The 19,786-nt window shown below is 38.6% G+C and overlaps 1 protein-coding gene across 4 annotated transcripts in view; it reads left to right on the top strand.

Moving 5' to 3' along the window:
• The window catches only part of CD163 (CD163 molecule), a 44,280-nt gene extending 25,633 nt beyond the window's left edge, over positions 1-18,647 (top strand). Inside the window, exons 7-17 of one of the 4 annotated variants that reach the window (XM_025862738.2) lie at positions 7,535-7,849; positions 7,948-8,262; positions 8,651-8,743; positions 9,092-9,406; positions 10,556-10,876; positions 12,020-12,328; positions 12,690-12,725; positions 13,146-13,253; positions 14,526-14,636; positions 15,546-15,595; positions 18,435-18,647. In XM_025862738.2, the coding sequence (XP_025718523.1) occupies positions 7,535-7,849; positions 7,948-8,262; positions 8,651-8,743; positions 9,092-9,406; positions 10,556-10,876; positions 12,020-12,328; positions 12,690-12,725; positions 13,146-13,253; positions 14,526-14,636; positions 15,546-15,565 (1,943 nt within the window). In that variant the 3' untranslated portion in view covers positions 15,566-15,595; positions 18,435-18,647. Of the gene's footprint in view, positions 1-7,534; positions 7,850-7,947; positions 8,263-8,650; positions 8,744-9,091; positions 9,407-10,555; positions 10,877-12,019; positions 12,329-12,689; positions 12,726-13,145; positions 13,254-14,525; positions 14,637-15,542; positions 15,596-18,434 lie in introns of all 4 variants that reach the window. The other 3 variants (XM_025862737.2, XM_025862740.2, XM_025862739.2) reach the window with 3 other exon arrangements.
• The last annotated feature ends 1,139 nt before the right edge of the window (positions 18,648-19,786 follow it).

Raw genomic sequence — 19,786 nt, 5'->3', positions numbered from 1 at the left:
ACACACACACAATGGAATATTATGCAGCCATCAAAAAACAAAATCTTGCCATTTGCAACAACATGGATGAAACTAGAGGGTTATATGCTACATGAAAGAAGTCAGTCAGAGAAAGACAAGTATCATATGATCTCACTGATATGAGGAATTCTTAATCTCAGGAAATAAACTGAGGGTTGCTGGAGTGGTGGGGGTGGGAGGGATGGGGTGGCTGGGTTATAGACATTGGGGAGGGTATGTGCTATGGTGAGTGCTGTGAATTGTGTAAGACTGATGAATCACAGATCTGTACCTCTGAAACAAATTATACATTATATGTCAAAAAAAAAAAAAGACAGTAGGAAGGGAAAAATGAAGGGGGGGAAATCAGAGGGGGAGATGAACCATGAGAGTCTATGGACTCTGAGAAGCAAACTGAGGGTTCTAGAGGGGAGAGGGGTGGGGGGATGGGTTAGCCCGGTGATGGGTATTAAGGAGGGCACATATTGAATGGAGCACTGGGTGTTATACACAAACAAGGAATCATGGAACACTGCATCAAAAACTAATGATGTAATGTATGGTGACTAACATAACATAATAAAATAAATTTAAAAAATATGTTGGATAAACGGGCATGACTATGCAAGAATTTCCTCTTTCTGAATGTTTTTGTGTATTTCACTGCAACTTCTTTTAGCAGTTCCAAAGTGAGCTGTGAGTTGGCCAGGGTTAAGGAAAATCTCTAGTATTTTATGCTAATCACATTTACACAAATGTTAACGTTGTTGAAAAGTGATGCCTTTTTTAACAACTGTAAGGTAACATATTGACATAACTATTACTGATATGGTAAAAGAAAGACTTTAAGGAAAGCAACCTAAGAACAAAACTGTTAACCATATAGAGATGTGGTCATGTGGTGCTCCATGTCCACTAACCAATGGTTTTACTTCAGATACATCCTAATCTAGATGTGCTCCTATGTGCATTACCTGATGTTACAAATTGTGTCTACCTTTAGTTACATAGAAATTATCCTCTGACTGGAAAAAGACAATCTTATAAGGTACAAATTTGAATATACATATCTGCTTTTCAACCATTCTTCTTTTCTTTTTTAAAGAGATTTCTTGATTAGACAATATATTCACATGGTTCACAATTTGTGTGTGTGTGTGTGTGTGTGTGTGTGTTTGTGTGTGTATGTGTGTGGTTTTTTTTTTATGGTTCACACTTTGAATTGAAAGTGTAAGCTCTTCCCAAAAATTATCCCCAGCTGTCCAGTTCTATTCTTCACATATATATATATTCACAAATATATATTTATATATATATTCTTTAGGAGATATTTTATGTAAATACAAACAAATCCATATATAAGTTTCACCTCATTTTGTTGTTCAAGTGATGGTATATTATGTAAATTGTTCTGTACCTTAGTATTCACTTGGTAAAATATCTTGACCATAATTTCATAGCAATATTTAAAGACCTTTCTGAAATTACTTCTCTATCCATGACATTTCTTTTCTTATCATGTATTACTGTGTGACTTTATTTATACTTTTAATTTCTTTTATTAGATAAAATTAGCTTGGTTTTGCTTTCTTTTAATGAACCAGCATTTGGATTTTTTAAGATCAATAATATTTTCATTTTCTAATTCATTATAATTTGTTTTTCTTTCTGTTAATTCCTTTCTGGTTTCTGACTGATTTAACTCTTTGAGTTCAGTGCTTAATTAATGTTGATTCTTTCCTAGTTATTAATATAAATACGTGAGGTTATAGGTTGTCCACTGAGTATACCAGTGATTGCCTCATATAATTGACGAATTGCTGCTCTGTGAATCTGGGACATATATCTTCCTACAACTGTTATGTGGTCATTATGAATTGTTCTTTTTCATATTATAAAGTTTCCCCTTTTCTATGGTTGAATGGTTTTTGTTCTGAATCAAACTTGTCTGATATTTCTTTTTAAAGATTTTATTTATTTGACAGAGAGACACAGAAAGAGAAGGAACACAAGCAGGGGGAGTGGGAGAGGGAGAAGCAGGCTTCCCTCTGAGCAGGGAGCCCGATGTGGGGCTCGATCCCAGGACCCTGGGGTCATGACCTGAGCCGAAGGCAGACGCTTAACACACTGAGGCACCCAGGCACCCCCAAACTTGTCTGATATTAATATCACAACTATTGCTTTATTTATTTTCTATTCTCTTATTTTCAACCTTTATGAATCATTTTGTTCTAGGTGCACCAGTTGTATTCATCCTAGAATTCAGATTTATTTTAAAAAGAACTCTGGATTACTTTTGAGAGATGAGAGACATATTTGACCTTAACTTAGTCATATTATGCATTTTTTGTTGTCATATTATGTATCCATAATATTTATTGTCATCATGTATCATGCTACACCTGTGAACTATATTTCTCTACATAACTTTTTTGGGGGGAAATTTGCTTATGTTTGGGCATATGTAAGCATTATTGTATGTCTGATCATTTTCTTCTAAATATTTTCCTATTAATTCTGTTTTATATTAGTTAGCATTTAGTTTAGCAGCATTCAAAAAGAAAGCCAAATAAGAGTGGATGAAGAAAATTTTACTTCTTTCTCACTAAAATAAGTCAAATAGGTAAGCAGTTTAAGGCTGTTTGGGTGGTTCTGTGGTCACCAAGAAGTGCCTAGAGTTGTTTCTCTGAAGTAATTATCAAGTCCTATTGGTCAAGAATGATAAGTTGCCCTGCAACTGAGTGAGCTTCCTGGTAAGCCAATCTGATGGGCCAGGTTCTGCCCTCTGAGAAGCTGTCCTCTGTCCATTGTCCTTCATGGGCCCAGGTGCTATTCTTGGGCCAGTTCCTTCTACTGCAGGCTCTCCAAGTCATATCTAAGTGCAGTTTGGGGGCTGCACACCTTTCACAACCCACTTTCTGCTGACTTTGGTTCAGGGACCCTTGGATTGCTTTACGAGTTGAGTTATTGTTGGCTGATGTCAGCTGTCCTCAAAGTCAGTGAAATAATTCTCTCCAAACTTAGAATCCTTCTGGTCAATTTTCTTTCACGGTAATGCCACTTGAAAGTAACCAGAGTCAAGGAATATATTTACAAACTTTGATCTTTGCTATGACCAGCTCCTTCACTGCCCTAAGGTCATTTGAAACCTGGGCTTTGGGAGAAAAAGCAAGACCAAAGTCCTGTCTTTGCTGGTAGGCCCATGGACTTTGTGCAGTATCAATTCTATTTTCTGCTAAGCCTACAGTTTTATCACCACCTCAGTTTGGGGGATAGGGATGCTTAGGGTTTTCTTTTGTTTTTTTCCAATCCTGCAAGTTCCCAATTATAGGTCTCTCATTTCATTATGTAGTAGCTGCAGGCAGAACATACCTCCTTTACAAAATTGGTATTTTTCCTTCCATTTTCTTCTTGCAGTGTGGCTACTTTAAGTCTGAGTTCATCTCTCTCTTGTTAAATGCTGAAAGTGGCAAGGAGGATTTATGTCATGCCAGCATTTTGATTTTTTTTTCCAGTTTTCTTTTGTTCTCCAAGTACACTTTCTGATTTTTCAGCTTCAGAGCACACATTGTTTTCTTTTCAAGGTGACACTTGTCCAACTATCTTACCATGGATAACAAGACATTAGCTTTCAACCACATCCAAAATTTAGATTTTACTACTAGAGCACACAGTTTTGGTAACATTCTGAATTATTTAGGATTCTATTCAACTGCATATAATAGAAATCCCAAATAGCATAAATTTGCAGCAGAAGGTGGGCCCTTCTGTTTACAGAACTATATTTTTGTTTGCTAAGTATGTTGTGTGTGCTCTTTGTCTTCTTTTGTAAACTCTTTTGTTACATTCGTGCAGTGTTTAGAAGCTCTTCTACTTAGTGGGTACCTAGGTGTTAGCACTCTTCTTGTTTTGCTAGAAATAGAATTTGTAATTTTGTTTCTTTTTTGAAAGATTTATTTATGAGAGAGAGTGAGCTAGCAAGTACAAGTGGGGGGAGGGGCAGAGGCAGAGGATCTCAAGGTGACTTCCTGCTGAGCAGGGAACCCGAAATGGAAGTGGGCTTGATCCCACAACCCATGAAATCATGACCTGAGCCCAAACCAAGAGTTGGTCACTTAATTGACTGAGCCATCTAGCCGCCCCTGTAATTTTGTTTCTTGATTTCTTGGTACTTTCAGAAGATTTCCAGGGGTGGGGGGGAGATCATGGAAATACTATCTCTGTGCCTGCCAAATTCTAACTACAAATTCCATTATCTGTTTAAATTCTTAGAGTTCTTAGTTTTGTAGAGCACAAGGCTCTCGGGCTGAAAAGGGCCAAAGAACTCAACAAAGCAGGAAGATTAGAAAGATAAAGCAACAGTTTATCTCTGATGTACAGTTTCTATAAACCAGCCACAAACTGGTCTAAGAAAATTGGCTACAAAATTACTTTGAGTCCCAGACATTTTGTTTGTGATGGCTGTGTATGTGCCACAGAGAACATCTGAACTTTAGCATCAGTTCATATGATTTGTGCTGTATTTACTAAGGTTTTTTATTTTTAAGATTTATTTTTATTTTTTAGAGAGAGAAAGAGAGCACAGGGTTGTGGGGGGGGGGGCAGAGGGAGGGAGAATCCCAAGCAGACTAAGCACTGAGAACAGAGCCTGACCCCGGGTTGGATCCCACAACCCTGAGATCACAACCTGAGCCAAAACCAAGAGTCAGTCCCTTAACCAACTGTGCCATCCAGACGCCCCTGTATTTACTAAGGTTTGAGAAATAAGTTTTGATACTAGAATGATTTATACTTCTTCAGAGTCTGGAAAGGAATAAATGATAAAAATGTGTTAATGCTTCTTTAAATCATATTGTGTATTTTATCTATTACTAAACAAAAGGAAGTAATTCTAATGAATTCTTATATTTGTTCTTCTGTCTTCATTTATTTACTTTTAGAGAAAGAAAGAAATACAAATTCAGTTACTTATGCCAGGGGAAAGTCTAAATTATTGATCAAAGGAGCTAAATACAAGTACAAAAATCAAATTAATGGCTTTTATGTTAAAATGCAGTCACAGGTTTAGCAGGAAAGAAATCTCTTAAAGGAGTAAATTATGAATAGTCTAACCATGTACCCAGAGTAAACGATATAAGGAAGCCAACTCATGGTGTAGATTAATGTGTTGCTAACAGATTCATGAAAAAAAAAGAAAGCTAGAATGGAATCTCCCAAGTCATTTCTGAATGGAAGACTCTCCTTTTGCTCAGGATTCAAACATTTTAGGAAAAAAGGAAACAAGAGAATATTTATAGAAGGGAACTGTTTTCGAGTGCTTCACAAGTTTTCACCATGAAAGAGAAAATTATTTGGTCCGGTTTCATTTTTTGGTTTGTTTTGGCATCAGCCGTGTTTTATTTCGTTCGAGATGGATCCAGATGAGAGAGCAAGAGGTTACAAGAAAGCTGACTTTGGCTCAGTCTAAGAAACTGCCTTCTTAGAGGAATTTCATGCTCAGATAATGATTTAACAAGAAGAAATTAAGGACTCAAGAGTCTTTCATTATTTGTGGGGTAGGGACATTATTCGCTTTAAACTTGGAGCTGTGTTTAGAAAGCAATGTGTTCTTCAACTCATATTTGTGTAGAAATTTGCTTTGTATAGATTTAATGGATAAGTGGTGAAATTTTAATGTGCTGGGGTATTCTATACTGCTACAATAGAGACTATAGTCAGATCTAAAACATTTTCAGAACTGGCAAGTGCTGATAGGATATCTGTGTCACGCTGAGAGTAATGTCAAGGGAATTAGTGATGTTTGACAGCAGGCACTTCTAAAAGACGTATGCCCTTTAGAAGGTCCTTCAAATGCACTTAATACTTGCTTCACAGGAATTACATAGCAAGTGATCAATACATGTTAACTGCTATGGTTATGGTTATTATTAGTAGCAGTAGCTATTTTCACTGATGGACTGAACTGTGACAGACTTTTTAGCCCACCCAAATGCCTAAAACATTGTAGGTCCTTAATACTGTTTGTTGAAATAATAAATTATTGCATAAATAGTAAAGAAACGTTGAATTGCCTTGAAGACAAAAAAATCATGTGAAAATACTTGAAATGTAATAACATATCTGTGGGCATGGCATATATTTATTAGAAAGAAGGCTTAGAAACAAGATTGCTTAGGAAGCCATTGCAAAGGTCTACATGACATAAGGTGACAAATTAGATTAAAACAGTAGCAACAGGGGCGCCTGGGTGGCTCAGTTAAGCGTCTGATTGTTGGCTCAGGTCATGATCTCAGGGTCGTGAGGTTGAGCCCTGTGTCGGGTGCCGTGCTCAGCAGGGCGTCTGCTTGAGATTCTCTCTCTCTCTCCCCCCGTCCCTCCCCCTGCCCCCCCTAAAATAAATAAATAAATCTTAAAAGAAAAAGCAGTAGCAACAAATAAGGAGGAGAAATATCCTGGAGGACTGACAGTGATGTTCCACATGAGCAGTGTATTGAGAAGGTTGGGAGTCTAGGCTCTGGAACATACTGCCTGCCTTCAAATCCTGGCCCTTCAGTAACTCCTTATGTGATTGCAGCAAATTACTACACCTCTCTGTTTCAGTTTCCTTGTCTGTAAAATTGGAATGATACTAATAATTATCCCCTGAGGAGATTGTAAAGATTAGGTGAAATAATGTTTGCTCAATATTTAGTAAAGTGCCAGAAATAAAATAGGTGCTCATTTAATGCTCACTACTGTCATTATCATTACCATTATTTATGAGATAAAGAAGTGGTTCGAATTCTTAAGTGATTCTAATTTGGTCTGGATGTCATTAATTGAGTAAAGAATACTGTGGTCCTGTCAGTAAAATAATTCATTCAATTTTGAACACCTTATATTCTGATGTCCAAGTAGATAGGTTTATGAATATAAATTTAAAGAGAAACAGAGATGAAAACATATTTATTGGCATTTAAGAGAAGGTGAGGGAGTTGAGGACAGAATCTTGGTCAGGGAATGCATGAAATGTGCTGGTAAAGCACTGTCAGACGGGAAGGAGGAGAAAACAGGAGAAAGGGGTATCTCATGTATCAAGTGTAACATATATCAAAGGGAAGAAGAAATCCCATGTTCAGTTTGAAAACAGGAAGTGTACTGCAACACTTTATATTAAACCATTCAAAAAGATTGGGGCCAACACCAGACTGCGGTGGATAGAGAAATGAATATAAGGCTAAAAAATAAAAGAAGATATATATCATCTATGGTCTCCAGTGTTATGAATAATGTACACAAAATATTAAATGGAAAGAGTTATCATGCTTCTAGGAATGGTTGATGCCAAGAAACAAAGTTCTAAAATTCTCTCAGATGAATTGGTCCAGTGAGGAATGGGGAGATCTAGAATTTGCTATGCCGAACTCCAGGCAGAAAAGCCAAGGGAAACAAGGATGAAAAACCATTAAACACCCCGGCCTCCCCTTTCCAGTCACATCATGAAGGAAAATCTAAGAATCATGTCATTTCTCACTGAAATAGTATCATTTTTCAGCCCACAGGGAACCCAGACTCAATGGAGGAGAAGTTCCCTGCTCTGGTCGTGTTGAAGTGAAACATGGCGACAGGTGGGGCACCGTCTGTGACTCTGACTTCTCTCTGGAAGCTGCCAGTGTGCTGTGCAGAGAGTTACAGTGTGGCACAGTCATCTCCATCCTAGGGGGAGCTCACTTTGGAGAAGGAAATGGACAGATCTGGGCTGAAGAATTCCGGTGTGAGGGGCAGGAGTCCCATCTTTCACTCTGCTCGGTAGCTGCCCGGCCAGATGGGACTTGTAGCCACAGCAGGGATGTTGGAGTCATCTGCTCAAGTGAGACCCAGAGAACATGTTCAAGTTGTCCCCACACTGTGAAGAGGGTGGGGTTAGGTAATTGCAGACATCTTTTTAAAAGCCCTGTCTCCTTCCAGGATACACAGAAATGCGTTTGGTGAATGGCAAGTCCCGATGTGAGGGAAGAGTGGAGCTTAAGATACTTGGGAACTGGGGATCCCTCTGCAACTCTCATTGGGACATGGAAGATGCCCATGTTTTGTGTCAGCAGCTCGAATGTGGAGTTGCCCTTTCTACCCCAGGAGGAACGCATTTTGGGAAAGGAAGTAGTCCGATCTGGAGGCACATGTTTCACTGCACTGGGACTGAGCAGCATATGGGAGATTGTGCTGTAACTGCTCTGGGTGCATCACTATGTTTGGCCGGGCAAGTGGCCTCTGTAATCTGCTCAGGTAAGAGGATGACGGACAGCCAATGATAAACGTTTCTCATGGTGGTGTGCCTTCAGAGCAGGTGTACCTATAGAGATGAAGAACAAAAGTAAAAGGGCATGATCTATTTTAAGGGATCATGAGAAGTGTGCCAGAATATTAACCTCATGTGTTTTTTTAGAGGAAAAGTAAACTTAACTTTCACAAACCTCATAATCACGTATCTGGTTCTTACCATGTACCGGCCGTTCTCAAAGCGTTTGATTCATTCCCAGCCTGGTTGACCTACCACCTTCCCCTCTCTCTAAAGCTGTTTGTTCTCAGCTCATCTGTCTTACACTTCATCGGATCTCCCTTCCTCATCCTGACTTTTTGTATCTTGTATGACTGAGCAGTTTGGTGTTTGCAGGAAATCAGAGTCAGACGCTATCGCCATGCAACTCATCGTCTCCGGACTCAACAAGATCTACCATTCCAGAGGAAAGTGGTGTTACTTGCATAGGTGAGAATCAGTGACCAATCTATAAAAATGATCTTAATCCTTATGGATGTGTTTTATTTATTTATTTATTTTGAACTCTTTTAAATTTTATTATGTTATGTTAGTCACCATACAATACATCATTAGTTTTCGATGTGGTGATCCACGTTCCATTGTTTTCGTATAACATCCAGTGCTCCATGCAGTACATGCCCTTCTTGATACCCACCACCGGGCTAACCCATTCCCCCACCCCCCTCCCCTCTAAAACCCTGTTTGTTTCTCAGTGTCCATAGTCTCTCATGGTTCATCTCTCCCTCCGATTCCCCACCCCTTCATTTTTATTAACATTTTATTTTCTCTTTTCAGGGAGTGGTCAACTTCGCCTAGTAAATGGAGGCGGTCGCTGTGCTGGGAGAATAGAGATCTACCATGAAGGTTCCTGGGGCACCATCTGTGATGACAGCTGGGACCTGAGTGATGCCCATGTGGTGTGCAGACAGCTGGGCTGCGGAATGGCCATTAATGCCACTGGCTCTGCTCATTTTGGGGAAGGAGCAGGGCCCATCTGGCTGGATGAAGTGAACTGCAATGGAAAAGAATCTCGTATTTGGCAATGCCGTTCACATGGCTGGGGGCGGCACAACTGCAGGCATAAGGAGGATGCAGGAGTTATCTGCTCAGGTAAGTTCTGCACAGAAGCTCTGGTCACAATTACTTAAGAAAGGACTGAGGAGGAGCCAAGGGGAGTGAGGGATATTCAACTGAGAGAATTCCCTGAGAAGCAGGTTCAGAGGGAACTATTGCTTGAGTCAGGGTCCCGACGTGTGGATTTGATTAATTAATGCTACCCCATGTGCAAGGTAGTATAACATCAGAAAGAGAAAAATACAGAAATAGGCTTGCATATCATGAACATGACAATAAAACTAAGGTTGAGAACTTCTTTTATGAATATATATGGAGCTACATTCAGTGCACCACTTGGTATCACTGTATAAAGAAGTAGACTAAAAGGGACAAGAAGAAATAAACCCAGCACTACCTTCTACAGGGCAAAAGATAATTACCATACCCAAGTAATTTTTCGTGATAGGCAAATGAAACTTACTTGTCATAGGAGCGAAAATTATCACAAGAAGCCACTGCTTTTATTCTGTATACATGGCAAGCTTTAGAAACTATTGTGAAGTTGAGAACTGTACTCAGTTGTAATATATTGCAAAAAACAGAACTATGACTTGATTACTTAGGTAAGTGAAAAACTCTATATGCCAGAAGTGATTTGATATCATTTGCATTTAATATCATAAACTGGTAGAGGACATACGCAGCCAACTATGAAGAGTCAGAACAGGAAATATTTTACTTTAAGGTAATGTACACAACATTGGTTTTAGTGTCTGAGTATCTCACTAAATGTTAACTATCAAGAGAGCTGCAAAAAAAAATTAATGAAATAAATTTCTTGAGGCTAAAATTGCAGTAATTTAGGGAGAAAAATACAAACTATGTGATTGATATAAAAGGCTCTGAGCCCTTGATTAAGATTTAGAAATCAATTTAGAATCATTGGTGGTCTTCTAAAGAGATCCCTAAGCACAAAACCCAATACTAGAACACCATAAGCTATTTATAGAACTATACTATATTTAGTGTAGAACATAATACATTTTACCGAAATCTACTAAATCATCCAGAAGTTACTAAAGAATGACTAGTAATTGACATATTATACCTATTTTTAAAAGCATTCTACCTTAGAGTAAAGGGAGGGAGCCCTGTGAATCTTCAGAGAAGATGTGAAACTACTAACTCTGTATTTCACCCCAGAGTTCATGTCTCTGAGACTGATTGATGAAACCAACAGACACAGTTGTGCAGGGCGTCTGGAAGTTTTTTACAATGGAGCTTGGGGCAGCATTGGCAAAAGTGGTATGTCTGCAACGACCGTGGAGGTGGTATGCAGGCAGCTGGGCTGTGCAGACAGAGGGGACATCATCCCTGCATCTGTAGACAAGCCAACATCCAGGCACATGTGGGTGGACAATGTCCAATGCCCGAAAGGACCCGACACGTTATGGCAGTGTCCATCTGCTCCATGGAAACAGAGAGTGGCCAGCCCTTCAGAGGAGACTTGGATCACATGTGCCGGTGAGTATCCACTGGTTGATATGAGAATTCCATTTTTAATTCTACTATCATCTTCTGATCTCATTAAGTAGGAATGAATAACCTCTGCTACCTCTTCTACCCTGATGATGTAATTGGTTTCATTTAATTTGGCTTATAGGTATTCAGGATCACGGATTAGTTGTCCAAAAAGCATTACACTCCCCACAGTCTTCTTGAAAGTTTTATTTAATTGCTTTCTCTGAGAACACATGAAGAGCAGAAAATATATAATTCAGTAGTTGACTATTGAATGGTCTACCTTACCGTTCCCACTTTTCTTTTTTCTTTTAAATATTTTATTTATTTGAGAGAGAGCATGAGCAGAGGGAGAGGGAGAAGCAGGCTCCCCGTTAAGCAGAGCTCGATGCGGGACTCAATCCCAGGGCCCCTGGGTCATGACCTGAGCTGAAGGCAGACGCTCAACCAACTGAGCCACCCAGGCGCCCCCCCTCCCACTTTTCTTTCAAATATTATCTTGCTTTACTAATAGAAGAAGGGAAGGAGTCAAAAATATCGATCCTGAAGTATTTTGCCGTTCTTCATCTTCTTAAACTGGAAGAGGTTTTTTATGTACCTGGCAATCTCCTAAATCGTTTTCTCTTTGAGAGAAATTAACATTATACAGTGTTAACTTTGTCTATTTCACATTTTCTGACTCACACTAGTGTTATTTTTTTTTTAAATATTTTATTTGTTTATTTGAGAGAGAGAGGGAGAGCAAGCAGGAGAGAGAGACAGAGGGAGAGAGAGCGTGCACCAGTGGGGAGAGGTAGAGGGAAGGGGAGAAGAAGATTCCCCACTGAGCAGGGACCCCAGCTTGGGGCTCAGTCACAGGACTCTGGGATCATGACCTGAGCCAAAGGCTGATGCCTAACCTACTGAGCCACCCAGGTGCCCCCACACTAATGTTCTGATGTCCAGGATGAAATACACCCAGTTTGCTGAAAGGACATATAGGCTCTCATAAAGGATAAATTTTGTTAAAAATATATTTTTAAATGCACATTAAATAGCAAAGTATTAAAATAGAGATCTAAAAAGAATTTCAAATCTCTTTTCCTCTGTGACCTCTTAGAAGTTTTTATGTTCTCAGAAATGATCTAGGTGTCTGTGATTTTTCAGACAAGATAAGACTTCAAGAAGGAACCTCTAATTGTTCTGGACGTGTGGAGCTCTGGCATGGAGGTTCCTGGGGGACAGTGTGTGATGACTCCTGGGACCTTGAAGACGTGCAGGTGGTGTGTCGACAAGTGGGCTGTGGCCCAGCCTTAGAGGCACTAAAAGAGGCAGCGTTTGGTCAGGGGACTGGACCCATATGGCTCAATGAAGTGACCTGCAAAGGAAATGAGTCTTCCTTGTGGGATTGTCCTGCCAGACCCTGGGGGCACAGTGACTGTGGGCACAAGGAAGATGCTGCTGTGAGGTGCTCAGGTGAGTGCCAGGAGCCTGGAGTAAGCTTGGAATCTCAGGCAGCAATGAGGGGGTGGGCATTGAAGTGCCTTGTGTCAAGACTGGACACCTCAACACAGGGAACTGGTGGGGAAAGAATGATGATATTCCAATCTGAAGGAACGATGAGAACATTTGTTGTTATACATTGACTTTCACCAAGGAAAAGCATATAACTTATATGTATCTCTGTACAGGAAGAATAAGGATAAAGGGACCCTCGTTTTAGGTGGGAAGGAGTAGTTTACTTGGTTGAGAGGCACCAAGGCTCACATAAAAAAATAGAAACATTTGTTCTACACATTACTCCCCAAATTGAGTCTCCTTCTCTGTTCTCCTACAGAAATTGCCATGGCCCAGAGATCATCAAATGCTGGAGGTATATCATGGGGTTTATGAGCATGGGTCCAGTTGTCTGCATTATTTAGAATCTTTTTTTGTTAAGAGACTTTGGGTCAGAAGTCTTTCTTTTCTTTTCTTTTTTAAAGATTTTATTTGTTTATTTGACAGAGAGAGACACAGTGAGAGAGGGAACACAAGCAGGGGGAGTGGGAGAGGGAGAAGCAGGCTTCCCATGGAGCAGGGAGCCCAATGCGGGGCTCGATCCCAGGACCCTGGGATCATGACCTGAGCCAAAGGCAGACGCTTAACGACTGAGCCACCCAGGCACCCCGGTCAGAAGTCTTTCTGAGGATTGGGAAACTTACTTCAGCCAACCTGTATTTAAGAGAGGGATGGTACCAGGGACCTCAGTCTGTTAGCAAAGACATCATCTCTTGTGATACTTACTTGCACTTAGGTTACGCATCCCTTGTTGCATTTGGGATCCTTGGCGTCATTGCGTTGGGCTTTCTTGGTGTTCTCCTCTTGTGGATTCAGAGGCGAAGACAGCAACAGCGGCTTACAGGTCTGAGCCAAGCTATGGTCTTTCTAATGTCTCTATGGGATAAGAAAGTTCTTGGGATAAAATACATATTATCTGAAATATATATACATATTAAAAGCAAGTGTATGCATATTAGACTCAAGCATCAAACAGCCAAAATGATGGAACCTAGAAGAGGTTTAAGCAGTTTCTCCAAAAGAGGGAACAAGATTTCAGAGGAGAAAGGGGTTTTGGTTGGTTGATGATTCCTGTACTCTAGCTGCATGTTTAATCGGGACATTATAGAATTGGTAGTTTAGAATGAATATGCGTATATGGTTTAGGAGGAATCTTTTATTGCCCAAATATGTATTTGCTCTTACTATATACTTAGTACTCATTCTACCATTCTGTTAAGCAATGTACTAGGCTCTGAAGATATAGACATCAATAGTCAAGTGTTTTGGTAGTCATGGAATTTCGAGTCTAGCAGAAGAGATACATATGCACACAATAAGGTGCCATGTAGTATTGCACATTCATGTGAATAAGGAACACAAGTGGCACAGAGAAGACAGTAATTAACTAGGGGGAGGGGCAAGGGGAGAATTGGAGGCTTCTAGGAGGCTTTTGAGACATTTTGAAAATCAAGTTCCAAGAACTAGGTAAAGTGCATTATAGGGAAAGAGAAAAATATGTACAAATGTAGAGAAGCTTAAGGGACAGCCACCTGCCATTTCGAGGGGAAGTAAAAAAAGTTGAGTTCAAAGAGAGAAGCTACTGATAAGGCTGTAGAAGAATGGGGAACAAAGGATGAATCATGTACTTCATGGTAAGAAGATGACTAGTCAAAGAGTATTATGTGGTAGGAGAGGGTGAAATAGTCCAGCTGTTTTTTAGAAAGTTCTGTTTGATGATGGGGTGTGTGAGGGGTTGTAGGAAGACTACATTATTGACAGGGGTAGCATTTTGATATAGTTGACATGAAAGATAAAAAGGACTTGATAGTGAGCATGGAGAAGAGAGGATGGATAGATTTCAGAGAGTTTTTTTATTTTTTTAAAGCTCCCACGAATTAGAGAAGACTGCCGCCTGCTTGGGGGGAAAAATTGGGGTGGCATATGATGGCAGTAGGGGTGGTTTCACCTCAACCTACCGCATTTGAGTTTGTAGCCTTATAAGGGAAAGGCTTGGTAGTAGAAGGGATGGAAACAAGACAAGGGCATGGATAAAGATTGAGTATGTGTGCACTGCTGGGAAAAAGCACCGGTAGGGAGGGCAAGTTTTATTATGATCTGCTGATCCCTAATCTAGGACCTCTGTTGTCAGTTTCCTCGAGAGGAGAGAATTCTGTCCACCAAGTTCAATACCGGGAGATGAATTCTTGCCTGAAAGTAGACGATCTGGATGCGCTGACTTCCTCAGGTCTGTGGGTTCTTTGAGGGTCTACAGCCCTGGGGTTCAGACCAGTAGTTACAGTTGCAGCTGAGGCATTGTACTTTGCATAGCTGTGAAAGAAATCTCAAACATGTAATAGGAAGCTTATGATGCATATAAGGAAGAAAGGCAGGAATGACCTACAAGTGACTCGTAGAGAACATAAAAACTGCAACCATGCGATCTGACTTAGAGGTCTATGATGATTTCTGGTGGAGGTGCAAAGAACCATGCAAGTAGAGTATTATGATTTGGACCTCATCCGACTGAAACAAATTAATCTAAAAGGTTTCACTTTTCACGTCTCTTTCACTATTCCTTCCATTCTTACTTCCTGCTCCTTTCCTTACTCTAACTTGATATTTATATTTTCCCCGAAAAATCTAAAAGCTTAAAGTTCCTATATCTTTTTCCCATAGAATCCATCACTATTTCCCATTACATTATATGGCTTTCTTTGTCCTCTAACTTCTGTTTAGCACCAATGAACTAATTCTGCCTCTGGGAGGCCTAATTCTGCTGGGTTGGAAGAAATAGCCCAACACCCACCTACTCCATGAAGGATCAACACCTTCTCTGTATTCCTTACCTTCTGAGAAGGGCCTGCCTCACTTCTTCAATCCCAGGGCCTTGGTATTTGCAGCAACTATGTCGGGAAAACCTATTTAAAGCATGGAAAAGACTTCCTGTGCCCCGTAAATCACACGTTTGCCTTCCTAACTGTGGGCAATGCGTCTAAATATTCAAAGAGGTTCTAAGGCACTGGAGGGGAGGTCTGATTTATTTCCCAGTAATTATTTCCTTCCTTTCAGAAAATCCCAATGAGTCAGATGATTTTAATGATGTTGGGCTAATTTCTGTGTCTAAATCTCTTCCTGTTTCTGGATGAAAAAGAAGACCATTCTGAGGTACACTGAAAAGGAAAATGGGAATTACAACCCAAGAAGGTGAGTGAGGAGAAATTATTCAATGTTGTTCAAACCAGGTACATTTTTTTGAAAATTGAGAACTCCTCTGGTATTATAAACAAAGAAAGAATGTATATACATATATTTCCATACATATGTATATTTATGTATGTATATCCATATTCAGAATATATAACAGCTCTTTATAAATGTGACTCTTATCCAACTCTTAGTTATATATTATTATTTTTAAAGATTTATTTACTTATTTGAAAGAGAGAGAGAGAGAGAGAGAGAGAAAAGGGGAGAGGCAGAGGGGGAGGGAGAGGGAGAGAATCCCAAGCTGACTCCTGGCTGAGCTGGGATCCTGACTCGGGGTTTGATCCCACGACCCTGAGATCATGACCTGAACTGAAATTAAGAGTCAGATGCTCAACTGACTGAGGCCCCCAGGCGCCCCAATTCTTAGTTATATATTCTAAGCAATAACAATGGTACATCATGGAGCTAAGGAGAAACTGGGTACATTTATATGATTAAATCTTTTTAAGATATTGTAATGGTCATTTTGTGAAAGAGCAAAGACTTATGTCAACACTTGTATAATGCACATTATGGTAAAGGTAGTAGAAGATGCCATAAGAACATAGAAAGTTTTCCTAAGAAATTGGAGGAAATTCTGAAGATATGATATTCAAAGCAAACATTAAATGATTGAAAGACAGACAATTTTAGGGCAAGGACAGCATGTACAAAATATGGAGGCATGGAAAAGAACCACATCTTTGGGGAACAGTAAGAAGTTTTTCATTCATAAATATGTATTGAAGGGGCGCCTGAGTGGCTCAGTCGTTAAGTGCCTGCCTTCGGCTCATGATCCCAGGGTCCTGGGATCGAGTCCCACATGGGGCTCCCTGCTTGGTGAGGAGCCTGCTTCTCCGCCTCTGCCACTCCCCCTGCTTGTGTTCCCTCTCTCACTGTGTCTCTCTCTGTCAGGTAAATAAAATCTTTGAAAAAAAAAATATGAATTGAACTGGGGTGCCTGGCTGGCTTGCTCAGGAGAGCATGCATCTCTTGCTCTCAGGACTGTGAGTTTGAGCCCCATGTTGGGTGTAGAAATTACTTAAAAATAAAAACCTTAAAAATGATTAATATAACATAATAAAAAAATTAACTACCAAAAAATTTAAAAAAATAAAATGGTATAATCATTGGAAAAAATATGTATTGATCATATTTATGGTGACAAGTAGTGTTCTGAGCACTGAAGACACATAAATAAAAGATATTACTGATAAAGACATGATTGTTTAATGTAAATCTCAAGAGAGAGGAAGTGGTGAGAATCTAAGCTAAAAAGGCTGCATACAGCCCTATCATGAATGGCCTTGTCTGCTATATTTCACATTTATATTTTATTTTAGGGACTATTATGGAGGCAGTGGGCTTTGAAAGATTAAGCTGGGGCAAGACACAATCAGATTTGCATTTTATAATTTGCTTTCATGCAGAATGTATAACAGAAGAAATTTGTTAAGTTATACATTAAAAAGAAAAGATGGTGAAATGAGGTAGTGGATATATTTTTCCATTAAAAAAACAATTTTTGGAAGACTATATATTTAGAAATAATAAATATATCCCAAAGTATGGGTTTTTTTTTTTTGTAAGAAATACAGATTGAGACACAGGATTAAAGTTAGAACTCTTAAAAGTATATAAATGTAAAGTGTTAAATCATACATATACACATACACACATAAAAGGTAATAAATTGTATATAGCATGAAAGGGATAAATATACATTTATATGCATCTTAATATATGTCTTAACAATTATTAAAGGATAGCATTTGATGGAGCATCACTGGGCAAAGCTATGAAAAGACAACTCACACAGAATGAATTTCAAGTGACAAACAGACATTTATAAATGCTCAAATTCACCAGTATGTCTGGGCAATTCAAATTATAATTAACACTGAGATGTCACTTTATGTAAACCAGACCACCAAAAATTTAAAACAGCACCAATATTTATTGCTGGTGGGAATACAGAGAAAATTGTAATTTCAAACATTGCTATTGGAAATGGGAGCTGTGGTGGCCTTTGCAGAAAACAATCTGGGAATGTCTATAAAATGTTTTTTTAAATGTTCCACAGATCCATTCATGCAAAATTCTATCCCTGAGAATTTCTTCCTTGCAGATAAAGCCACTAGTGTGTAAGAACTTATATATAATGATTCCTTTTTACAGCATTGTTAGTAGTGACAAAAAGCTAGAAACAGAATGAATGTCTGTGAGCTAATGGCTAGAAAATTATGGTACAGCCAACTGAAAAAGGAAAAATCATCCACAAAAATGCAGCCTCATTCCATTTATGTGTTCCTGTTATCAAATATAATGAAATGTTTACACCTATAAGATTATATGTATGTATATGTATATGGAAACATTAAAAATCAAACTTTGTTAGATTAAGACTACAATAGACTTACGATTTATAATCTTGAACATATGAATATTATTCCAAAATAAGGATTAAACTACTTTTTCTGTAAAGAGGAATCAATGCTGAGTCACTGCTTCAGAATCACGTGGGGGTACTTTAAAATGGCATTTTGGGGTGCCATCTTAGTTCTATGAAGTGGAAATAATTCTTATGCATCCTAAAGTTTGCAAATCATTGCATTCAAGTTTTCTGTTCAGGGAAGTAGTATGCTTTTTAATACATGTGAGTTTGTGTGTGTGTGTGTTTGGTGTGTGCACGTGTGTGTGTGTTGTAATATAACACATTATATCACATTATCGTATAATTCTTCTGTGCAAGTGTGTATAAACAGGAAAATAACAGTTTTTCTATTTATGGTTTCAGTTCAGCCTTTAAGATCCCATGATGAAGACCAGAATTATGGAAGAGAGCAAGAACCCACCTTGTTCACTGAAGATTACAATACAGTTGTTTGTCTCCTAGTGTTCCGAAGACTGCTGCTGAATTTATAAAAATTAAATTGGTGAATGTGACTATTAAAAGCTCTTTATAAGACTTTCAGGGGGTTTAAATAAAAAGGAATATTGCTGATTTGAATTTGTCTTAACTTCCTGCTCTTGATTTTATGAATTTCTGGGTAGCCTTTCTGACTTTTTCAGGATTTCATAACTATAACATGATGTCTTTTCATTTGACAGTGTTTCCATTTGTATATAATATATATGTTTTCTACTTTGGTTTAAATAATAATTTTCTTCTTATTACCAAATTAAAACAAATTTGTTTTTCTTAGTTTTTTTAAAGAAAGGGAAAGTTAATGATTATTGAAGGGTTAATAATATATTGTTACCTCTATAAGGCATGAATCTCATTGGTTCTTAATTGCTTTTTGTTATTGTAATTTGTCAGTAAACTTCACTGACAAAATATGCACAGCAACACCTGGTAAAGGTACAAAGACTCAATAGCTCACTTCCTTGTTCCTTAGGACAGTGTAACTAAAACTGAAATGAATGTGTAAATTACATCTTTTCTATATAAACGTAAGTTATAATGAAAATTCCTATTTTATTAAAAATCACGTATCCATATTATATATTAACATAGAAGATAACATTTATTTTTTTTAAGATTTTATTTATTTATTTGGGAGAGAAGGAGCAGGGAGAGGGGCAGAGGGAGAGGGAGAAGCAGACACCCCGTCTAGTGGGGAACCCGACATGGGGCTTGATCCCAGGATTCCGGGATCATGACCTGAGCTGAAGGTGGACACTTAACCAACTGAGCTACCCAGTTGCCCCAGAAGATAACATTTAAAGAAAGACATAACAATTCAACACTAAGCTTAGAGTCTGTTGTTAAATTTCCCAGTGTTAGATGCAAATTGATTTTTAGCCTTTTCTCAGTATTCTGGTATTGCCTACACTCTTTTCTGGCATTTAGGGCTTCAAAGCCATTATCTTGTAGAACCATGAAATTTGGCTCACTTTCCATTTCTTTCCTTCCTCTTGTCAATTTTAGACATATCTTTGACATAAATTAATTAAATCATTTACTCTTTTATTCAATAATATTTACTAAGCACCTACTATTTGTCAGGCATTGCACATTAAATACCCAATTATATGCCATGCACTATTTTCCTAATTACAGGTCAGGTACCATATATGTATATATATATATATATAATATGTATCAAATTATAGGATACACTTGTAGGAACCCCACTTAACATA

Source organism: Callorhinus ursinus, unplaced genomic scaffold (genome assembly GCF_003265705.2).
Source record: "Callorhinus ursinus isolate GAN/ISIS: 27379988/994484 unplaced genomic scaffold, GSC_fseal_2.0 scaffold132, whole genome shotgun sequence".
Taxonomy (NCBI): domain Eukaryota; kingdom Metazoa; phylum Chordata; class Mammalia; order Carnivora; family Otariidae; genus Callorhinus; species Callorhinus ursinus.
The sequence above is the reverse complement of the archived record's forward strand: the minus strand, read 5'-3'. Positions and strand labels throughout refer to the sequence as shown.